Here is a 23,182-nt window from a genome sequence, read left to right on the forward strand (position 1 = left end):
TAGTTGTTGCATTTGTTCAATGCACATGTATCGATTCTGTTAAAAGTTCAACTACTGTTCATGTTGAGTTTTTGCACATGTACACGAGAGACAATGGACTAATCAAGCTAATGCTCAGCTATCTCTCTCCCTTGTTCACGCACGCACGTGCATTCTAGGAACAGAGTTGCTGGGATCTGAATTACTTGGCACTGATTCTTTGAAGAATCTTTGGAATGATCATGATGCCATATTGTGTTGTTATCTGTTATTTGTATTACTCGAAATTGTTAAAAGTGAATTTTGCCATGTATGTAATTAGGAATGATTAATGACGGTCTTCCTTTTGGTTTGGCAGTCTATTCCAGCTTTCGTCTTTGCAAACCAGGTAGGACTTGACATATTAGAGACCACTTTTGGTGGCTTTACAAGATATCACTTTGGATTAGATATTTAACGAGTCAGTTCGCAGAGAATTGTGCCCTGGGTTCACTAAGTTAATGCAAGAGGTACTTCTATCATTCTTTATGCTACATGACAATAAGTGTTCGGTTTGTATACATGCCCTCTGGAATTGGTCTTTGTGTGAGCATAGCCTAATATATTCTTTTTTTAACACCCATCTTTCTACTGTTGAATAGATGTGAAAAAATTAAGAGGGGTTAGGAGTTTGATATTGTGATGTCTTCTGTTTGCGCTGCAAATGGACAGGACTTCGATTCTTGGAGACACTATAGACTACGTGAAAGAACTTCTTGGCAAGATCAACAGTTGGCAACAAGAGAGCGAACTGGATTTGAAGCAGTTGAATTTGTTGGATCCTCTCAAGGATTTTTCATACAAATTCAGTGCTTTGTTCCATTTCTTTCTTTTTTGTGTTTGTTCTTGTCTTGACTGTGCTTCTATCAATGTTAAATATAAATTCTATAATTGCTGTTAATTAGATTTCAAATCGAAATCGTCCCTAAACAACATTCGTCGCAGACTTCATCGCTAAATTATTCATTAAAATTCGTCGCTAAATTCGTTTCGGAACAATGTTCGTGGCAAAAGTCAAAATTTTTCGTGGCAAATTAGTGACGAATTTTGCCACGAATAAGTTCGTCACAAAATACTGACCAAAAAAAAATTTTGGTGGCAAATTAGCCACGAATTTTGCCACGAAATGTGTTCGTCGCAAATTAGCGATAAATTTTGCCACGAAAAGATTTCGTCGCAATTTTGTTACCAACAAAAAAAAATTTCGAAAAAAATAGCGACGAATTTTGACACGAATATTTAGCGACGAATTTTGCCACGATTAATTAGCGACGAATTTTGCGACAAATAAAGTTCGTGGCAAACTAGTGACGAATTTTGCCACGAATAATTAGCGATAAATTTTGCGATGAATATAGTTCATGGCAAATTAGCCACGAATTTTGCCACGAATAATTAGCGACGAATTTTTTTTCGTCACAATTTAGCGACGAAAATTGAAATTTTTCGTCGCAAAATTTTGCAACGGCCTATTAGCGACGAATTTTTTTCCATCGCTAATTTCGTCGCAAATTCGTTTAGCGACGAATTTTGCCAAATTTTTCATGGCAAAATTCGTCGCTAAAACCAACTTTTTTTGTAGTGGGTGGGGCGCAAGCCGCGGCTGGGGAAGACTCAACCGCCTCTCTCTCTCTCACACTATCACTCTCACGTATCTCACTCATGTATTCTGAAAATTCTGAAGGCTTCCCCTAGATTATGAGGCATAACGACATATTTATATCACATACCTAGGTTAATTAGCTGGGCTTTTAAGACCTAATGGGCTTGGGCTTAGGCTTTATCATTTGATTTTATTTTAATTTCAAATGGGTTGAATTAATTTGGGCTTCTCTCTAATTAAGCTTCATGAGCTTATTTAAGCTCAAATTAAGATAACTAAGGCCTTTTAGACTTGTGATTTTCGGCCCCTATCCCCTGAGTGAGCCGAGTTTCGTTCGGTACCCAAGCTCGGTTTACGCTATGGATTTTCAGTTTACTCGCCACCGCCGGTCCAATGTGAAATGCAATTAACATTTATGAACCTAAACTATATGCTATGCAATTTTAATATTTTTGTTTAGGGATCCCTAATTTTCTATGTAATTTAACACTAAATAATCGGTCGAAATTTTGGTGTCAACAATACCTGAGTGTCCACTTCCCGTTCATGGCCATGAGTGTACCCTAATAAATTTCAACGTTCTAGAGTCCAAAGTATACCAACAACCCAAAGAATCCAACTTACCAAGAGAAATAGATTCTTCCTCAGCTCCGGAACGTGTCAAACACATCGCAAAGTTCTAATGATCCAATCATGCATCCTGATCTATACTAAGTGCAAGGTCCAAAGCCAACAACCTTGCACTCAATGTTGTTGCCCGTACACATTACGCCACTCTCAATAGACTGACAATCCAAAAACGATTCCCAATGTGATGTCATATGTGCTCTAGGATCCAGAATCAAGTCATCCCTGGTCGAATTGTTAGACAAACATAGAACATAGTCCAATGTCCCGCGCTGGCTCGTGCAATATTCACGTTGCTTTCCAATCCCTTCGTTTTCTTTAGCTCTTGGCAGTTTCTTGCAATGTGCCTCTCTTTCTGACAGTTGTAGCATCTGCTCGGATTTCTCCTCGCTCTAGACTTTGATCTTGACTTGTATATGCTGCTAGAACCTATCTGAGTTTCTACCTTTAACAATGAAACCCGCGGTGCCACTTCTCCGATCGTTTCGTGCAACTTCTTCTGTCATTCTTTCGAGGACAGTGCAGACTTCACCTCCTCTATGGATGTGGATTGAGAATCTCGTAAAACTGGGGAAAGAACAACGCAGCATCATAGCTTACCATTGATAACATACCTTCTCATCCACGTTCCTTAGATCATTGATGACTTTGTTAAACTCGTTCAAGTGATCATGATGGGTTGACATTTCCTCAATCATCTTAAAAGTGAAGAAACGTTAAGAACTTTTTAAAGAAAAAAGAAACGTAGAGCGATTTTGACATATACAGTGCTTCAAGGTTCCCCAAACTGTAACTGCACTCATCTCACTTGCCACTTCAACAACGCATTGTCCCCTGAATTTAGCAAAATAATACTTCTAGCCTTTTTAAAAATACCATATTTTTCTTCCGCTTTCATAATTTGGAGAAATTCATTATTTTCCTCAAACACTAAATCCAAACCCTAATGTCTTCAACAATTCGCATCTTAGTGTGCCACATATTAAAATTACTTCTACCAGCGAATTTCTCCAACTCAAATTTCGTAGAAACCATAGTGATAATTGTAGACAGATAAAATCCATGAACCATCAATCAACAACAATAACCTTAGACTCGATACCAGTCTGTGACAACTAATGCGGAAGTATGAACTGACAAAACGTTTCAAGTAAGATATAAATTAAAGGGATAAGTGCACTAGAAGTCCTAAAACTTGTCAAGAAAGTGCAATCAAGTTCTGAAACTTTTAAAAAATACGATCAAGTCCTAAAACTTATCACCAAGGTGCAATCAAGTCCTAAAACCTATCACAAAGGTGCAATCAAGTCCTAAAATTTTCAAAAAGTGCAATCAATAGAAGGACTTGATTGAACCAATTTGACAAGTTTTAGGACTTGTTTGCACTTTCGTGACAAGTTTTAGGACTTGTTTGCACTTTTTGAAAGTTTTAGGACTCAATTGCACTTTTGTGACAAGTTTTAGGACTTTGAATGCACTTATCCCTAAATTAAATTATAGGAATAAAACTTGAAAGCGGCAGATTTTCATGGTTCATCAACGTGCCTACTCCACAGGGAGAGAGACGAGATGATTCTACTATAATCGGTAGAGATGATATTCCAACGTTCAATCACATCAACTCATAATTATTTTTTAATCTTAGATTAAATCCGAATCAATAAGAATCCATTGTAAGGGGTTTTCTCACACGCTCATCTTTCTTGGATGATGGCTCTCAATGCTCTACATATGTGTGGTAAGTTTTCACGCATATTAAGCACACTCACTATGCACACAAGACCAAACTCCACAACAAAATACTTTCATGCGAAAAACTATGAGCCATTTTCCGACGTCAACAAAGACTTCGTCTTCAAGAAGAAAAGGAAGTCTTGTGGCAAATTAATAACCCTTTTGCATCACTCACGATCCTGTTTGCATAAGTCCAATTTGGACTTTCCTATATGGTTTATGTTTCCGTGCAATTCAATTATGGGTCGTATTTCAATCAACGGGGGTTAATTTTGAGCCATAATCAACATTTCGCCTGGGTATATCTTGGACAGTCTAAATATTAATTCTCATGTAGAAAATGTATTTCTTTCCGATCACAAGATGTGATCTTTTTAACAAAAGAGATAAAGCCTATAATTCGGAGGGGTAAAAGCCACCAAAAACCCTGAAGTATACCCATTATGACAGATTTACCTCAAACTTTTTTTTACACCAAAAACTCCAAACTTGTACCTATATGACACATTTGCCCCAAACTTCTTTTTGTGACCAAAAACCCCTAACTTTTATCTGTGTGACACATTCACTCCAAAATTTTGGAGTCACGGAAAAAAGTTTGGGCTTTTTAGTGTCACAAATTTTTTTTTTTGGATAAATGTGTCACACCAGTGTAAGTTTGAGGTTTCTGGTATCACAGAAAAAAGTTTGGGATAAATGTGTCACACGGATACATGTTTGAGGTTCTTGGTGTTACAAAAAATTAATTTAGAATAAATACGTCATAGCATGCAAAGTTTGGGATTTTTGTGGCTTTTTCCAAACAAACGACAAAACAAAAGGCACGTTGCGCTTCCATCAGATCCACAAATTATATATTTGGAATTTTTAATAGCTAGTCTATCTCATGCAATAAACAAAACACAAATGGTGGCTTTTCTAGGAAAACTATCCTTATTGACCTTTAAAAAAACGAGCTAATTCAATCATTTCTTGTCCTCCTTTATATTGTCGATTTTGAAAGATGCGATATAGTTGGCCATTCAAGTAGGGGAAGCCAAAGTCGACGAATTCATAACCAGTAACTTCCCCTCATTCCACTCTTCGCTGCTATCAACTTCAATTTTTGGAAATAGAAGATGGAAGTACGAAAATTTCAAACCAATTTGCCAAACTGCAAAACACTTTGACGTACGCTCAACACCTGGTCTGACCCAGATTGGAGAAAGATTAGATCTGCCCAGCCATATTTAGCTCTGAGGTCACATTTTCAGAGTAAGCAAGAGCTAGAAAATTATGTGAGAAAGAGGTCTTGGGATGTCGATGTTGAAACGGTGAGAGACTACCGTGTAGATCTTGTCTACGAAAGGATGGTAGACAAAGCCGGTAGACAGAGCCAATCACCATATGAAGAATGTATGCAGATACGTTCATCATAATCATACATACATTCTTTCATTTCACGGTTAACAGTTTGTTTGATCTAGTATATAGAATTTGGGTAAAGTCTGTGGAACAAGGATAGAGTTATCAACTCTACCATTGTGAAAGGAGTATCGGAAATTCACCCCAACTCCCATTAAGGAGTCGAAGAGAGAGAACACGAATCAACCCAAGCTTACATTCGAAACGGAATGCAAATTAACAACCTTCTTAAATCTTCTATTTCTGCTGGCTATGAACCGGAAAACATTTCATCAGCACGAACGACAGTGAAAAATAGATAAAAGAGTTTGATAGATGCTTTTTTGCATAAGTTCCGATCATATTTTTTCATCTGTCGACAGCGTATAGTTTATTTAATCAAAATAATAATAAAAAATCTGTTTATAAAGAAGAGAGAAAAAAAAATTGTGACAAGAATGACCAGAAGAAAATAACTATATTTCCCTTATCAGTACAAGGTTCAATCTGGAAATGCACAAGTTTGAGAAAGATCGGCATCTCAAGACTATCGTACACTTGTATTTCTTTCCTCCAGCAATACAAGGAGGATAATCAATGAATCGATGGCACAACAATGAATGAACACTGTAGGGGAGAAGGTGATTCCCCCAATCCTTTTTGTTTAAACCTCATTGAGGCAAGAAAGATCGCTCAGCGCCTCCCACAATCATCTCAACATGGAGAGACGAATCCAGTCAATCTCATACAGCAGGTTTCTGGTGATAAAAATAACTGGCGGATGCATGAGAGGAACAATTTCAGCATTGTGTTAGGATCTCAGCTCCATCCTTGGTTATCAAAATGGTGTGCTCGAATTGCGCTGAGAGGCTTCCATCTTCTGTTACAACAGTCCAATTATCATCCCACATCACAGGATTGATGCTACCAATTGTCAACATCGGCTCTGCCCAAATCAATCGAATAGCGAATAATATCAGCAGTTGGGAGAAACAGAAAAAGAGGATGTACATCATCACTAAACAAATGTGCCACGAAACAATTTAAAATGACTCTCATTGTGTCTAAGACCCATTTGATGTATAATTATTTTGAAATCAATCCCTTCGTAATCAGCATCTAAAACTTAGCAATAATAAACTGTTTTGGCTCAGCTAAGCCTTTTTTTAACCTGAATCATCAGACTTTGTTTCTGTCTCTTATTTTTTTACTTTTATTTTCTCGGAGTTCTGGCAATGAACCCAAGAAATAAAAGCAAAATCAATTGAATGTAGACAAACCAACACATAACCACACCATTCACGTAACTGGTTAAATTAGACAATAAATGGTAAGGTCATCGCAAAAGTAGACGTAAAGTTGGAGTTCAAGATTTTTCTTTTTCTTTTTTTACAGAAGTTGGAGTTCAAGATTAAATATGCATACCGATGGTGAACGTCTGGTTTAATACCATGTGTCCCCCTTCATCGTTCCCTGAAAAATATTAACATGGATCACATCATTGCACTACAGAGTCAGAAATTTGAGAACACTCTTTTGAGATTATATACCAACTGATGACATTTGATAGAGAAACAAAACATGGATCCCGTGCAGGAATTTCACTCCCGTCACAAATCGAATCTCAAAAGAACTGTCTAATCAAGACTAGCTTAACATCAATTTTATTAGACAAATTTGTTGCCATGAAGAGAGCACAGAAATGGATTTCTCTGTATTTCTCACTCCAAAATTCTTCAATATTCTAAATGTGAACTCAAATCCTAGTTAGACCACTTTACGCTTGATTAGCTACACACGACACAACAGACATAACATTTGACAACTTAAGAAAACTGAAAGCTGCCATGAAAAAAGTTGTTTTCCATCACTTGACGCTATCTTGCAGTCTAATAAAGACAGCCCATGAATCTTGAACTTCCTTCTACTCAAGAATATCCAAGCCCTCAGTTCACAGTTATATTACCTGGAGACATATCATAACCAAATTTTAAAGTATGTAATTATGTAGGATAAGGTTTTTATTAGCTGAGAGTAGAACACTGCCTTAATCACATTTCCCAAATGCAAGAGTAAAACAATGTGTATATGGGCTGAAAATATAGATCCGAAACCCCAAAAGCCCAGCCTGGCCCAAATTCCCTTAGCCCAGATAGCCTGAGCCAGGTTTTCACGCTTTATTCTATTTTCAATTTCGGGCCTGGCTAGGCTATCAGACCTCTATGTATGTAGCCCTAAATAGCCCGGCCCAGCCCACAGTTCTTATATTTTCATATTCCTAGTAATACTTGTTTAATATTTGTTAATTCAAGATGAAATAAATGAAATTCTACATGAACAACTTATTTTATTATACCATATAAAGATTTTTACATATATACCAACATTTGAATTGAACTTTAGAATTCAAATAGACTATCGTATCACTTACAGTTTAAATTTTCAATTGAGCTAATAAATTAAGAAAATAATTAGTTCATTGAAATAAGATATTGCATCAAACATTAACACTCAAATAGACAAATTTCTCACTCAAAGAAAGCAAACATTGAATCCTTCCATTGAACTTAAAGGCTGCGTTTGGTTGTCCGGATTTCTAAACATGATAAGACTAGATAGGATAGGATAAGAAATCCTGAGATTTCTTCATATCCTATTCACTGCTTGGTGGACTACGGATTTAAAGTCGGATAGGATAATTTTTTTTTTTTTTTTGCTATTCACGGGTCCGGAGGAGTCGGTGAAGGAAAAAAAGCCGAGAAATTTTTTTGGTGAAAGCGCACAAGGTGTGAGGATGAAGATGACGGCAAGTGGAGCGTAGGGTTTCTGGAAAAATAGGCATTAGAAATCCTATCCAGGTCTATCCCACCCCCCTCCTCGGATTTTTTGATCCGGGCTATATCCGGTCTATATCCGACCTTATCCTATCCTGGACCACCACCAAACACAGGATAGGATAAAACATATCATATCCTGACTTTTATCCGGTCGACCAAACGCAGCCAAAGTTTATTTCGGTTAACGAGATAAAAAAACACATATCATATAAGGTAAAAATGTTAAGTTATGATATTTGAACTGATGGAATTTAAAAAAATTATGAGACGTGGAGAAAAAGATAATCATCTTGAAAGTGAAAAATCCAAATTGAAATCAATCAGAAATAAGATTTTGCGTTCAAAATTGGCATTCATGTAAACAAATTGTTCACTCAAAGAAAACAAACGTTCAACTGTTCAATTAAACAGTAACTAATTACTGTTTAATTTAACTAGTGACCTAAGAAACATTTAAGAGATTCTATGTTAACACTAAAAACTAGTCCTGTTACACATTAACCCTTCAAAAGAATTTCACGTTAATGTATTTACACTCTTTCTTCTTTTTATGGAATATAAACATATGTTGATGGACAATGACTAGTAAAAACATATGCTAAAACCTAATTATAAAATATTTCTAGACATATGTAAAAAAAGTTAAAAATACTAAACATTAAAAGCACTATGAAAGGAACAACTAAACTAAAGGATTAAAAGAACTAAGCTAAATTTAAAAGATAGATGAGAAGAGAGAAAAAGACACCCTAGCCTCTTACGTTTCTTCTCGGTTCATCGACCTGGGTTTTCATAAGCATTGGCGGGTCTTGGAGTGCCTGTCAAGGGCGCTAGCACATACTCCGAGGTGATCATCACCACCTACACCTCACATCTCGGCACAGTGGAACATGTAACCCACCTGCTGTCCCATTCAACTACATTTGTTCCTGTAATCTATATCCTGACAGAACGCAGCAGAGAGGGACGATCCGCCCATGCAGCTAGTGGGATCAAGTACCACAAGTAGACTAACAAGAGAGGAACTACGAGTAGAAGATCAATAGTCTCTCTTCTTCTTGAATCACCATGTTGCGTCTTGTTTTTAGTTTGGCTAGTTTTTTATGTACGTGACATTGAATTTGGTGTTTAGTTTGTTTGTTTAGTTAGCAGGTGTGTTAATGTTAATGTTTAGATGTTTTGAGAAGTTGGTTTATCATAGATTTGAGATTGTAATGTTTTCGATTGTTTATTCTATAAGTTAAGTTGAGGATTGTTAATTGTAACAGCAGGTTGTTTGCTCCAAGTACTATATAATTTTATTTAGATAAAGAAGTCCACAATTGCCCAGAGAATTGGCTTAAAGGGCTGACACTGTTTTCCATTTAGGTCAACAATTGCTCCATATTCAGCTCATGGCCATCACTTTTTGCCTATTGTAAGTGGTATTTAGTCCTACGTAATTTTATCCAAACACCTTCCAAGTACTATATAATATTTTAGATGTATGATTTATTTTCCTTTTTTAGCAATTTCGGGCCTAGCCCGGCCTGGCCCAGCCTGAAATAAAAGAGTGGGCTATTTTCTACTGTTTGGGCTCAGGCTCTTTTTGGGCCGGGACGTTCAGGCCCCAAAAGTTCAGGCTGGGCTAATTTCTTACAAAAAGCCCAGCCTGCCTGCCCATTTATACCCCTAATTTGTATGGGCTCCAGTAACATCAAATTATCTCAAAAAGTATAATTAATGAACATGCTCTTGAACCAAAAAAAAACCAAAAAAAAAAATTAGTGAACATGCCAAAGGTAAACCGTAAGAAGAAATCAATATGTTGTGACGTAAATATAATGATATAAAATGCAGACCCCAAACAAAAGTAAAACAAGTGAACAGCAAGAAAAAAGAAATAGTGTTGCAACTTACTGAAGTGTAGAATAACAGGATCTGCATGGAACACGCGTCCAACCCCATGGCCAACAAATTGGCGGACAACACCATAACGATATTTATCTGCATGGTCACTTAGACATAAATTACTGTCAGCAAAATTGTGGGACTCCAAGCAAATAAGTTAATAACTTACAGCCAATTCACAATACAATTAAAGGAGATTAGCCATCGCGCATTACATGTGACAAAAGTAATGCATTTTTAAGATTTAGGGTAAACATATACAGAAAGAAGATGTAGAAGATGCATAGTCAGAAATTTCAGCCAATCTAATTAGGCGTGAGATGTCACTGCAGAAGTTTATTATAACATGAAAAATAACAACAGCAGATGCCTTACTGGATTGTTGTTCCAATTTTCTTGAACTCCACTCCTGGTGCACATACTGATATTGCTTTATATAAGCATTCTTTTGTTACCTAAAGCATGTGTTAAAGTCTACTTAGCAACCATTCAAAAATATCAAAACAGCTGAAAAAAATTAGGATGTAAACTCTCAAGAGAAAGAGAAAGAGCTATTCCATTCTACACGTCATCCACAGCAATTGAAATTTAAAAGCTACCTGAACTAGGGTTTTTGCTTCTTCATCAACTTCTCCACAGAAGAAGGTTGCAGAAGTATCACCATGATGACCCTTCATATGACAATCAAATCAAGGAGAAAAAAAAAAGCACATTTAGTCTGAGAAATGGCCCTCTAAAAACATTCTTCAGAAAGAAATAGCAATTGACTGCACATGCAACAGGAGAGATCCCATGCACTATGGCCATTGCATTGCATGTGACCAATATAAGGACTTATTCTATTATTGTTACTAAAGTTATTATTATTTAAGCATCATGATCTAGCTTATTCATCATTTCCACAAATTAAACACAAACCCTTCATATGAAATATGAGCTTAAAAGCCTAAGATCCAACCCCAGCTGAAAAGAGCAATTCTATCCCCACCCTCTGATGCCCTCCTGAAAATAGGATCTTAAATGGAGAAAGATCCTGATTCATCCCAGCTGAAACTAAAAACCTTCTGAAAAGATCAAGCATTGAGTCACAAAAATAAAGGCTACATGGAAGTGGGGCAAAAACAACATGAAAAAAATCAGTAAAGGATGAGATAATCAAAGCTAAACGAACTAATGAGGCATACAGTAGACAGCATTCCCTATCACACTGTTTTCTGGAGGCAGGACCACGCTTCTTGGATGTTTAACTTATGAAAGAGAAGAACAGATATACACAGTAAGCAACAAGTTAAAGAAACCATTATCATAACACACACAAGATGTTCTATTCACACTTAAAAATCCATATGTCCCGGCCATAGGTTGCCTGTTAGTAATCACCTAAGAAGACACAAGCATCCTGCATGCATGTGTGCAAGTGCATAAGCTTTCTTACCACTTTGGCCTAGATTTATACTTTATTTCTGCTAGAATATTTATTTTGCTGAAAAGAAGCCAAGTATGCAACAAACTATTTGCAAAACAAGATAAAAATAAACAACTGAGGACAAGAAGCATAGGATAATCAAGCAATGTGCAGCATCTTAATCAAACATACAATAATATTTTCCTCACATACCAAGTATGCAACAAAGAAACTAAAGCACTTCTTCTTACATCGAGATAGACTGTTACATCAATATTGATTATATCCCCATCCTGCAATTGAAGACATGTTAGCACCTCCATAACAAATCCTGGTACATACAGAGTCGCTAGTGTAATATCAAAGTGAGGACCTCAAGTTCACGTGAATCAGGTATTCCATGGCAAATGCACTCGTTCACTGATGTGCAAACACTCTTTGGAAATCCACCATAGCCAAGAGGGGAGGGATATGCTCCATTGTCAATAATCATTTGGTGGACTGCTTGATCAATTTCATCTGTCCTAATGCCTGGCTGCATAGAGAGGCATCCATTAAATTTCCAAATGAAGATCCATTTTATCAAAAATATCTTCAAATTCAAAAGACCATAGAAACAAATAAAGGATCAGAAGTTTGGATTTCTTAATTTTCCAGAACTGAACCAAAAGAGAACCTTCATAAGAAGAAATAGATCTTTCTAAAACATTTGTGTGCAGTAAATATCGAAAAGATATATAATAGAAATTCCAAAGTAGTGTTACAGTGAGAAGGCACGGTAAAGTGGACAAAGAATAGACATGGGGAAAAAAAGAGTTTCAAATAAATATGAAGCACATAAAAATAAAATCAAGGGGGAGAGAAGCAAGCTTGCAACCAAAGAAGAAGAAGAAGAAGAAATCTTTTTTCCCGCTAAGTGACGTTCATTACATGGATAATCTTACATGTTATACCTCATTCCATATTCTCAGTTAGATCCAAATATTCCATAGCATTTTCCAATGTTTGCTTCTGTTTTGTGTCTCCTTAGGCCTTCCTAATCCCTTTTGACCTACGCCTCTACCAGAGAGCCTATCTTTCAGAGAAGCATCTAGAAACCTTTGTCTCACATGTCAGAACCCCCACAGTATCGAACTCATCTTATTCTTATCCTCACTTGGTCACCGACCAACTTTTTGTCAGATACAATCATTTCCTATTATTCCTTCTTATCTGGAGCCATGTTAACTCAGGCTCTAGCAACTGAAAGATATAACAACAAAGATAGTGTACCTTAACAAGAGTTCCAGCAAATTCAAGAACCTGGGCAGCAAGCTTTCCTGAAGCTTTCATGCATTCTATTCCTTTCTCATCATGCACTTCAGGTCCACTAGCTATCCCAGGTGGTTGCCGAGAACCAATATATGGAGGCCTTAGAATGTGATCAGGAACAGGTCTAAGTGGAGATATTTTTCCAGGCCTTAGACGTTTACATTTGCCATCGGCTACATCTTCATTTCTGCAAATTTCAACATAATCTCTGTCAAAAAAGCAAGCCCTCCGAGAGCATTTTCGGTTCTCTATACATGCCTATTTAACCTGCCAGCACATATGAGAATATCTAAAGACATTCCCATCGTGAACTCAACTAGCCATGTAGTCAACTGGAAAGGGAATATCAATGAAGCATTATTTTTCAAGGACATATGTTCACCATAGCACTTGAGGAAGGCATACATCTTGACCCAAACTACATTATAACAAGCACCTATTTAAGAAACAGCATCTGGTAGATTCAGAAAAACAGCTGAATAGAAATGCATTTTATCAGTGTGCCAGTACATATGACCAGCCACCAGTCTCATCTATTATCTCGCAAGCAAAAGTCTGACACTTGAAACAGTTTATTGCCAGACAACACAAATAGCTGATAACAGAGTTTACTCAAATTTAAAAACTTTAGCATCAAAATACTGAAGTATTGGCACAAAAAATATTATTTGACAATGCATAAAGAAGATAGTCATTTAAATGATCACTTCATGGAAAGAAGGCAAGCCCTAGAAATTAACTACACCAGCATATCGCAGCTACTGGTACACAAAATGAGACAGAATAAGATCATGACAGGATCAGAAAAGTACATCAAAACCAGTGTGATGCACCATAGGAGACATACAATAGGATATTGTAACTTCAAATTCATGAAGGACTAGATTGTGTCCACACTCCTATACTTCAACTCAATTTGAACTGCTCCACATACTTTCACTTTTGTAAAATAACCCATAGTAACACCCTCAAAGAGATTTCCAATGTTCAATGTCAGAAAACCATAAGTGGCTGTGGCATGAAACATTATTAAATTTTGGCTAGAATGTCATCTCACACCCTCTTGATGTAAAACAAAATAATCACAAGGTGGGTCTTATCTTCACTCCCCTCCAACCTACCCAGCATATTTCCAGCCAAAATTTGGGAGAAAGAGGGCACAATATGGATTTCCGGCCAAGAACTGTTGATGCTAGCCACACAGGTTTTTCTGAAGAAGTTAAATTTGAAAACCTATCCAAGGATGTTATTGTGACAAGCATACTAAAGAGATTATCTTACAAAAAGGAAACTACATGAGGGAACTTCACAGACAAGACAATGTAGAGATGTGCTCATACATATTACCATTCCTGAAAATGACATCAACTTCAAAGTTTTGAACAGTAAAAAGATGGCCAAAGAACGTTATCCTTGAACAAGGTACCCCTCATAAAATCGAAAATAATTCATAACAAGCTAGATTCTGCACACAGTGGATTCTTGCACAACATACCGCCTATTAAATAACAGATCGGTTAAGCCAGAGAGAGATCTTGATAGCTGCATGGACACATGCTTGCTTCCTGCAATTGCAATCCACATTAAAAATGAAGATGGATGTTTGATGTTTAGCACATGTTCATCGACAACTATTCATTCCAGAAAAGGCAGAATTTAAGCAAAAGTTTTGCGTTGATGGACTACAATGACAATTAGCTGGCCACACAACTCAACTCCACCCCAACAAATAATAGTGCCAATGTTGCATACATGATTACAAGATACCCTTTTCAAAGGGAAAACCAGTAAAACTGAAGAGTTTGTTCAGCAATACTTAAGCTTTTGTACTAAGAACAACAACAGGCACATGAGCGAGTAAGAAAATTAACTGCCCAGGTGATGATAGCATCCAAACTGAAGTTCCGTACCAGAGAATTTTCCTTCCACCATGCTATCAATGGCCTTAATTTCCATCACTTTTAAATTCTAATATGTTGAACAGAGACTCAAACTGATATTAAACGCTGTTCAAGCTAGCATTTAACTCCCCGTTGCTGAATCAAGAATTTTTCTTCCACCGTCCTACTAATGACCTCAAATTCCACCACAATACGTTCCGATATGTTGAACAGAAAACTCAAACGAAGATTAAACGCCGTTCCGCCGAGGGATCATATGCACAAATCACCAAAACTAGAATGTAGAGTACTAAAACATATTTTTTAGCCTTCACCTTTTCTTACTTCGTAACAGACTATTTCCTTATGCAGTCTGACCACTTACAGCTCCTCAAGAAACCCAAGAACGCAAGGCAAAATGATTGTAATCCAGAGTATCAAAAATTTTATCGGAAAATTTAGACGTATATCTTTCTCACAAGCTGACCCATCATTTGTAAGACTCTGTTCCAGCGAGCAACCCCCTTATCACCACAAACATCGCTCTACTAGTGAGATATACAGCTAAAGGTACTGAATCAATCATAGCCTAGAGCAAGAAAAAGCCGTACGCAACATATATTACTCTACTCTATAGGAAGTACAAATAAACAAACAAACACATACAACAACCAGTTTCATACATGTAACATCCCATACTCTATAACCCCCTAGTTTCTGAAACTCGTTCAAAGGGCACCCGAGTGATTCTCACAATAAAGCAATGGTGAAGACTCGGAAACACCCAATTATTCCAATGAGCACACACGCAGTTTCGCGGCACAAGGACGAAAATCTAGAGGCAAATTCGTATTTCTTTAGACCTGGGTTGAAGCGAAAGAGGCGTTGCACGGGCTGAGCGGAGCGAATGAAGCGGACCCCGGCGAAAGAGGAGAGCATTCTGGGTTGCAGAGAAGACGGGACCACCATGTCCGCCGCTCGAGCCGAGAGCTTCGTCGCGTGCTGCGGAGGCCCTGAGTCCGAGAGAGACGGGCAGAGAGGACTTTCGCCTCCTCCCCTTCTTCCGGTGTGGCTATGGTCTTTCGTCTCGCTTTCGATCACAAAGCCTGCTCCATTAGGGGAAATTGCACTTGTGGCCCATTACTTTTGCACGTGTTGAATTTTGGTTATCAATTTTTTGTGTTCGGTACGCAATCTTCAAGTGATGAGTCCCAGACATTTTCCACATTTTTCATATAATGCTCCGTTTGTTCATCGGAGAATTTGACATTTATAGAAAATATTTTTCAAAAAAAAAACTGAAATGGTAATTATTTTCAATTGTTTAGAAAAGAAACTTCATTTTATATTTTAAAGGAGACATGTACTATTTGTGTGATATAAATGATACCTAGTCGCGAATAATCATGGTGTCGAGAGCTGGGGTTTCTCTAGCGTAGCCACTCAAAAGAATTCAAACGAAAAATGAATGATTTGAAAAATATTTTCCTTAAAATGATCGCTTGTATCACTTGAAATATTTAGTAAATGAAAAATATTTTCATTATCGATAGAAATTTATAACTCAACATTTTTGTAAACGATGAAAATAATTTCCGTTTATTTATTTTTGTAAGTGATACAAGCGATCATTTTTAAGAAAATATTTCCCTAATCATTCATTTTCTGCGAAACAAACAAAGCCTAAATCTTGGTGAAATTTGGCAATTCATGCGGGAAAATAACATGGAGAAACCCAAAGGTACTAAATCAAGAAAATTGCTGGCTAAGTGCCCAAAATCACACCTGTAGTCTTTGTACTTTTTTGCCCTAGTTAAAATAGTTCCCATACTATTTCACGATAAATTAGTGCATTCAATATTTTCATCAATGATTTAACAACATCTGCCATACTATCGTATGACAAAAACAATGGGTTGTCAAACGAACAAGTGAGCTAAAGTAAATTCTAATGCCATCATCACACAGGAAAATTAATTACGTGGTGGCTTTCAAATAAATGGGAGTACATCTATTACCAAATCTTTTCCCTTAATAACCACCCCATCTCATTACAAAGTCCTTCATGATCTCTTGCTCTCTCGACCAGAAAGACTACTTTGACAAATCTTCAAAAGATTCACAACTAAATTGATCAAATTACAAAATTTATAACGGAATTGGCATCGGGTACAATAGATTTAGGACTTTTGTTACACTTGTCCCCTCTCTAAACAATATTATACATTTCAAATCTAAATCTTGCTCGAAAGTGCCAAGTCCAACAAAGAAATTTTAGTAACATTGCAAAATAATACATATAGGATAGCATTAATGGCAACCAACCTTGATGCTATGAGCAACAAAATCAAACTTGTCACCCTTTGCCAAGTCTTCCTAACCCAACTCTCGAGAGAATGTATTTTTATTTAATAGTATGTCACGCGGTAGTAATCGACATATCAAAAACAAGATGAATATACATATGGAACCATATAAGATGAAATTCATAGCACCCAAACGATGATGATCGATCAATTGCACCACGTCACTGTTATCACGTGATGTATCCAAAATTCAAAATTGTTCAAAAATTCAAGGACCATAAATGTAATTTTCTGTGCTTAATAAGCAATTTATATACCCCATAGATGTGTAACTGTGAAGGATGTCTTTAAATCCTCATTGGTGTACAAATACGTACTCTTTTAATCCTCATTTCCATATACTATATGGACCAAATTCGTCTTGAAAAAAATAGAAAAGAGACCAAATTTGAACACTTGCAAAGTAGTAGGAGGACCATAATTGTGATCCCCCGATTCAAGTTTTCAGTTTACCTCAAAAAAGTTTTCTTTCGAGCGAAGGACATCAATTCGTTTTCAACAGCGTCAAGGTTAATTAGCGATCGTGCCTAACACAGAAAAAATTGTCAATGGTTGGTCGGGTAAGAAGCCCAACAAGGAGCCTTTGGAAAAGACCCATGTGCATTCTCGGAAGGCCCAAGCCCACCAAGAAACTAGCCCTAATTTGAAAACCATAAATAACCTTAATAACCGCTCGAGTCCGAATGCGGTCTTGGGTACCTCAAATCACATCCAAGCACCGGGCCACTCACGATCTAACACATCACTTGTCATTACATAACAGGATGTGCTAAAAATTTCAGAGATTATAAGTTAATTAACTCTTTGAGGGAACAGATATGAATAGAGATCTCATTTATTCTTTACAAGGAAAGTGCGATTTTTATATTTGAGCCTTATATTATGGGGTTAATACAACGGAAAACCCCAAACTAGTATACTTGTGACAATTTTATCTTCTGTTATTTTCCGTTAAATTATGCTATCAAATTTTTGAGTTGAATGACACGTACTAGTTGACGAGTGTACTAGTTTGGGGTTTTATCCTCCATTTGTCATAGGTGTATCAGTTTATGATTTTTCGTTGTATTAATTCAATTTAACGGAGGGTAAATTTATTACAAATATACTAGTTTGGGGTTTTTGATAGTCAAAAAATTAGTTTGGGGTAAATTTATCACATGTGTACTAGTTTGGGATTTTTTGTGGTTAAAAAATTAGTTTGGGATAAATTCGTCGCAAGTATACCAGTTTGGAATTTTTGTGATATTAACCCTATATTATATGGGTTTCCCTTCTCGAACACATTTTCAGTATCGGAGGGTCCCAAAAAACACCAAGCCGAGAACTTCTTTGTTTTGCCGAAGAAGCGATCGACTTAGTTCTTCTTGAAGTCTGAGCCCTCATTTCAAACATTGGAGATCAATTTCTAAACCTAGGTACTTGATTCCAAGAATTTTTTTTTCATGATTTGGCTTTTGCCATATGTCATTCAGCTTTATATAATATGCACATCTTAATCTTTATGTGAGCTTGATAACTCTATAAAAATAGAGTTATTTTATCTACTCTAGGTAATAAATAATGCAATATTTGTTAGAATATATTGGATTTCCTTTTATTTACTTAATTTTTCCTTGTTTATACAGAATATTGAGATATAGAGAAAATAAGGAAAATATGGCAAAAAGAAGGAAAGGAATATACGACCCAGAGAAGAGTTAGAAGGTAGATATCACATTGGGAATTCTGCGATTTATTCCCTAATTTTATCCGAAAAAGAAACAATTGCCTTGTGAGAAGAGTCTTGGATGTTATCATATAAATAGAATAACTTGGGGGAACAACGAGTTTTTTTGGTGATTGTTTTTATTTTCAGTGTTTTGAGAGTTTTCAAGTATTTTGAAGAGAAAACAAAAGTGGTAACAGAATTCTTGTTCTTTGATTCAAGATGTCTGGTTTAATTTATATTTTCGTTTCTTTTTCTATTATGTTCTAATTTTCTCTGTTAGAGCTACGATGTAGCCTAATCATGACGATATGAATTTCATGTTTTTTATGCTTTGCAAGTAATTTCATTAATGTGAGTTATATATTATTGTGCTTAATATGTTTAGGTGACTGGTCACCACTTGAATGATCTGATGTGCATGTTTGAGACTGAGAAATGATAATATGCAATTGCTCCTTATAATATATAACCATGAATTAAATGTGGATAGAAATATACCATGTTACTTGTGTAGCTTTCGATGATAAGGTGGTCCAAAAGATTCATTGTAAACCGGGAATATTCACAGATTTTAATGCACTTATGTTTATTTAAATTCACATAGAGATATAGTGAATTGATCAACTAAGTAGATTTGTTATACCTAGAGATAGGATAGTAAATTGACTAGGAAATTCCGCTATCACATGTTTGATATTATTCTTGTATGCATAATGATCCGAAATTCGCATCTAGTGGTTATGGTGAAATCGGATGCTCTAACATATTTTATCTAATTGATTATCTACCTTTAGTTTATAAAATTTCATTTTTAAAAATTGTTATTTTTATTTATTCTCAATTCTATTTTGATCTGTTAGATAAATTTTAGAATTAGTCTATTTTTAATATTTAATTGATTTATTATCATCAATCTCTGTGGGACGATACTCTTCTCATCATTGTATTACTTGTTCAACACATTCGTTGACACATGCAGAATTTTACGAACAAGTTTTTGGCGCCGTTGCTGGAGATTGTTTATTTAATATCAATTAATATTGATACCGGATAATTCTAAGTTTAATCTAGCTTTTATCTTATTTTTTTAGAGTATACATCGGCGCATTACACGTAGCCAATAAGGAAAACTTGCTGAGTTTGATCCAGAAATCGAACGTACATTTAAAAGACAATTGAGAGAACAAAGAAATCACACTAAAAAGATGGAGGGAGTTGGTGATGGTAGAAATCAACATAGACTCTTGAAAGATTATGCTGCGCCAACAGTTGAGGGCACCACATCAAGCATCAGGAGACCTGCAATTCAATCAAACAACTTTGAGATCAAGCCATCACTGATTCAGATACTTCAACAATCAGCGCAATTTAGTGGGCTATCAAGCGATGATCCAAACGCTCACATCGATGCTTTTCTTGAAATTTGTGACACAATTAAATATAATGGAGTTTCAAATGATGCTGTTAGATTGAGATTATTTCCATTCTCTCTTAGAGATAAAGCTAAAAGGTGGCTCTCTTCTCTTCCTGCAGGATCTATCACTACATGGAATGATATGGCCCAAAATGTCACGCCCCGAACCCCGTCGAACCCGCGACATCCCGCCTCCGGTCGAACAGTTGCGACGTCCCAGGTTATCGCCGACCTCAACTAAACATCAGAGATTTAATCGCGCAAACAAAAACCATAAAACACCCGGACAAACTTAAACTGCGGAGAATTGGGAGAATATACATTTCCATTTCTTGTTCAACTTGTTCCACCATATATACAATAAAACAAACCTCTGTCTACCAGTGCACACTTTACTGAAACTACCAAAATCAAAAAGAAGTCGATGACCTAACGTTCAACCTCAAAAATGGTTCTCATCCAAGGCAAGCTTTCCCACTTCTACAAACACGGTCGTCGTGTGTCTTATCCAGGTCATCCCGTCACCCATCGGAAACTCAGCTACCTCATACTCCGTATGCACTGGTACTCCAAAACGTACTGGTGGTGTTGGTGGAGGGTTCATCGCTCAGGTCGGGGTTCTGAAAATTGTTGGTTTACACAACCATGAGATTATATTTCAGCAAGTACACCTCTAAACCCAACCTAGGCTATCACGTACCTCCAAGAAATTTCACAAAACACAATCACACATTTACACCACAATCACATAGCAGGCACATCAACACAATCGCAAGCATGCACAATTTTCATGTCATGCACTCGTTCCGTTCTCATCCTGTCTCATCCACATTATTCACCAGTGACCCGCGTACACGTACACGCCTCAGGTACACTACGACCACTTATCACTTTCCACACCACTCGCCAGTGTGCCGCGTAAACGTACACGCCTCAGATACACTGCGACCCAACACTCAGCCCGCACCAAATGCGACAGGCCTACATGATCGGAACCCGAGCTTATGATGCCTCGGTCCAATCCCGGTCTCACCCGAGCTTATCATGCCTCAGACCGAATCTCATACTTGCTTTTTCAAGCCTCAGCCTGTGCCAAATGCAACAGACCTACGTGATCGCTGCTCGAGTTTATGGTACTCGGCCCGATCCCAACCTCGCACTTTCACCCCTTTCACATACTTTCCCACAATCACTTGCCACACCACGATTCCTTTTCACTCATGCCCACGCTCCACATGCATTTATCACACGCAACTGGCCCTTCACACGTGGCCCGCACACGCATTATTTTACACGTAGCTCATGCACATTCAGCATAGGACATGGCAATACTAATAATTAATTTAATCTAACTCACGTGTGCACCCAACAAGCATATACAGTCACCCAATTGCCCAACAACATACTCAATTTAATCACCACAATTTATTTATAATTTAGATATACATCTAACACGTAAATTCTCATTTTTCTCCCACCAAACGGCGTCGGATTAATTCCGATCCTTCACGGAATTTTCTCACCATAAAATACCGGTTCTAAAAACCCAACTTGCGTCCCGATCGGCCCATCACGGCCCCATGAACAGTAGATCACAGCCACTGTTATTTTCTAATTTCCAATAATTAATGCCCGAATTAAATCCCAAGGCCCGCCATAAAATTTCCACTACCAATTCATACAATTCCGCACCTAACTTTATACAGATTTCGCCCAAAATCGTCCGTCGATACCCGAAGTCCTAAATTGGGTTTAGAACGCGACTTACCCCCGTTCTAGACTATCGCGGCTAGAACGGAAAGCGGCGGCCCTTAATCGGGAACGGTGGCGACGACGTACCGCTCCCGGGTGGCGACGATCGGCTTGGGTGGCGACGGCGCGGCTTACTTGGCCGTGGGTCTTGCCTCACGTGAGAGAGAGAGGGAGAGAAAGAGATGGTGAGATTTGAGGATAGTGGTGGCTTGAGGGCGGCGTGGACGATGGCTTGAGGGCGGTCTGGCGTGCGGCGGCGAGCGGCGGTGCCGGCGGTGGAGGAAGAACGGCCAAGGAAAGCCCACGGTGGAGGAGGGGGAAGCTCACAGCAATTTGGGGGAGAGAAGGAGAGAATGGAGAGAGAGAGAAAGATGAGAGAGAGTGTCTACGGTTGGGGGGGGATGCTCACGGCAGAAAGGGGAAGAGAAATGGAGGAGAGAGAATCTTATCTAGACTTAAATAGGAACTTTGACCCAAAAATATCTAAAGCAAAAATGACCAAAATGCCCCTTGCCCAAAACTAACCTTTTATAAATCCTTAAGGGCAAAATCGTCACTTTCTCCATTTCTCGCCGAAATCGAATTTTTTCGAAGAATTTGAGCGCACCAAAAATTGACACGTGTCACGTGCAACGTTGTCCTAATGTTCTGGCGTGACTTCCTAATTTTCCGGTGTCCAATTTGGGCAAAAATTCAATAATTAAATTCTATTAAACGCATCTCGAGCGTTTCTCGAGCTAACGGGCGGCTTGCTGGGGAAAGTCGCGAAATCGACTTATGACTGATACTAATTCGAGTCACGTGCAAGTCCGTTCGGTGCGTGACGACCTCGGTTGTCATTAAAATCGCGAAGATCAATCACTTGATCCGAGAGGTACGATCGTTCGGTATAATTTCAGAATCATTCGTCAAGTCGTTTCGTCGTCCAACGGAATCACCCGCGATCCACTACTAGGACAGTGGCGAACTGACCCCTAACTATCCTTGGATCGGCCAACAGTGGCTCAAAATATCACTTACGCAATTTAATGGTCGAAATCCATTCACGATCGAATTTTCTTTAGCGCGAATTTAATTCCCCTATTAGCCTTTCCCTAATGGTTAGCATTCCAGGAATGATCAGTTCCGGGCGAGAATTTACTACGAGCACATCTCATAAAACTCAGTTATTTCATAATTTCCAATTGGCGGAAATTTCGGAATGTCACACAAAAATTTCTTGGTAAGTTCTTTCCACTTGCAAAATCTGCA

The 23,182-nt window shown here is 37.6% G+C and overlaps 1 protein-coding gene across 1 annotated transcript; it reads right to left on the reverse strand.

Annotated features, from left to right (window-relative positions):
• Window positions 1-5,824: 5,824 nt before the first annotated feature.
• Window positions 5,825-15,805, reverse strand: LOC115673864 (methionine aminopeptidase 1D, chloroplastic/mitochondrial). Its single transcript, XM_030596115.2, has 10 exons — window positions 15,552-15,805; window positions 14,304-14,373; window positions 12,770-12,995; window positions 11,871-12,032; window positions 11,749-11,790; window positions 10,692-10,763; window positions 10,468-10,547; window positions 10,102-10,199; window positions 6,791-6,838; window positions 5,825-6,311 (listed from the first exon to the last, which is right to left on the reverse strand). The coding sequence occupies exons 1-10, from the start codon at window positions 15,655-15,657 to the stop codon at window positions 6,166-6,168; spliced, it is 1,050 nt and encodes a 349-aa protein (XP_030451975.1). The 5' UTR covers window positions 15,658-15,805; the 3' UTR covers window positions 5,825-6,165.
• Between the last annotated feature and the right edge of the window lie 7,377 nt (window positions 15,806-23,182).

Source organism: Syzygium oleosum, unplaced genomic scaffold (assembly GCF_021117445.2).
Source record: "Syzygium oleosum isolate NSW1041296 unplaced genomic scaffold, Sole_v2.1 Sole_v2.08, whole genome shotgun sequence".
Classification (NCBI taxonomy): domain Eukaryota; kingdom Viridiplantae; phylum Streptophyta; class Magnoliopsida; order Myrtales; family Myrtaceae; genus Syzygium; species Syzygium oleosum.

Excerpts from the sequence above, each read along its gene's own strand:
- LOC115673864 (XM_030596115.2), bottom strand. The coding sequence starts at position 15,657 with ATGGTGGTCCCGTCTTCTCTGCAACCCAGAATGCTCTCCTCTTTCGCC. Across the intron at positions 14,374-15,551 it reads CCTCTTTCGCTTCAACCCAG|GAAGCAAGCATGTGTCCATG; the intron begins GTCTAAAGAAAT and ends TTGCAATTGCAG. Across the intron at positions 11,791-11,870 it reads CTGATTCACGTGAACTTGAG|GATGGGGATATAATCAATAT; the intron begins GTCCTCACTTTG and ends CTTCAATTGCAG.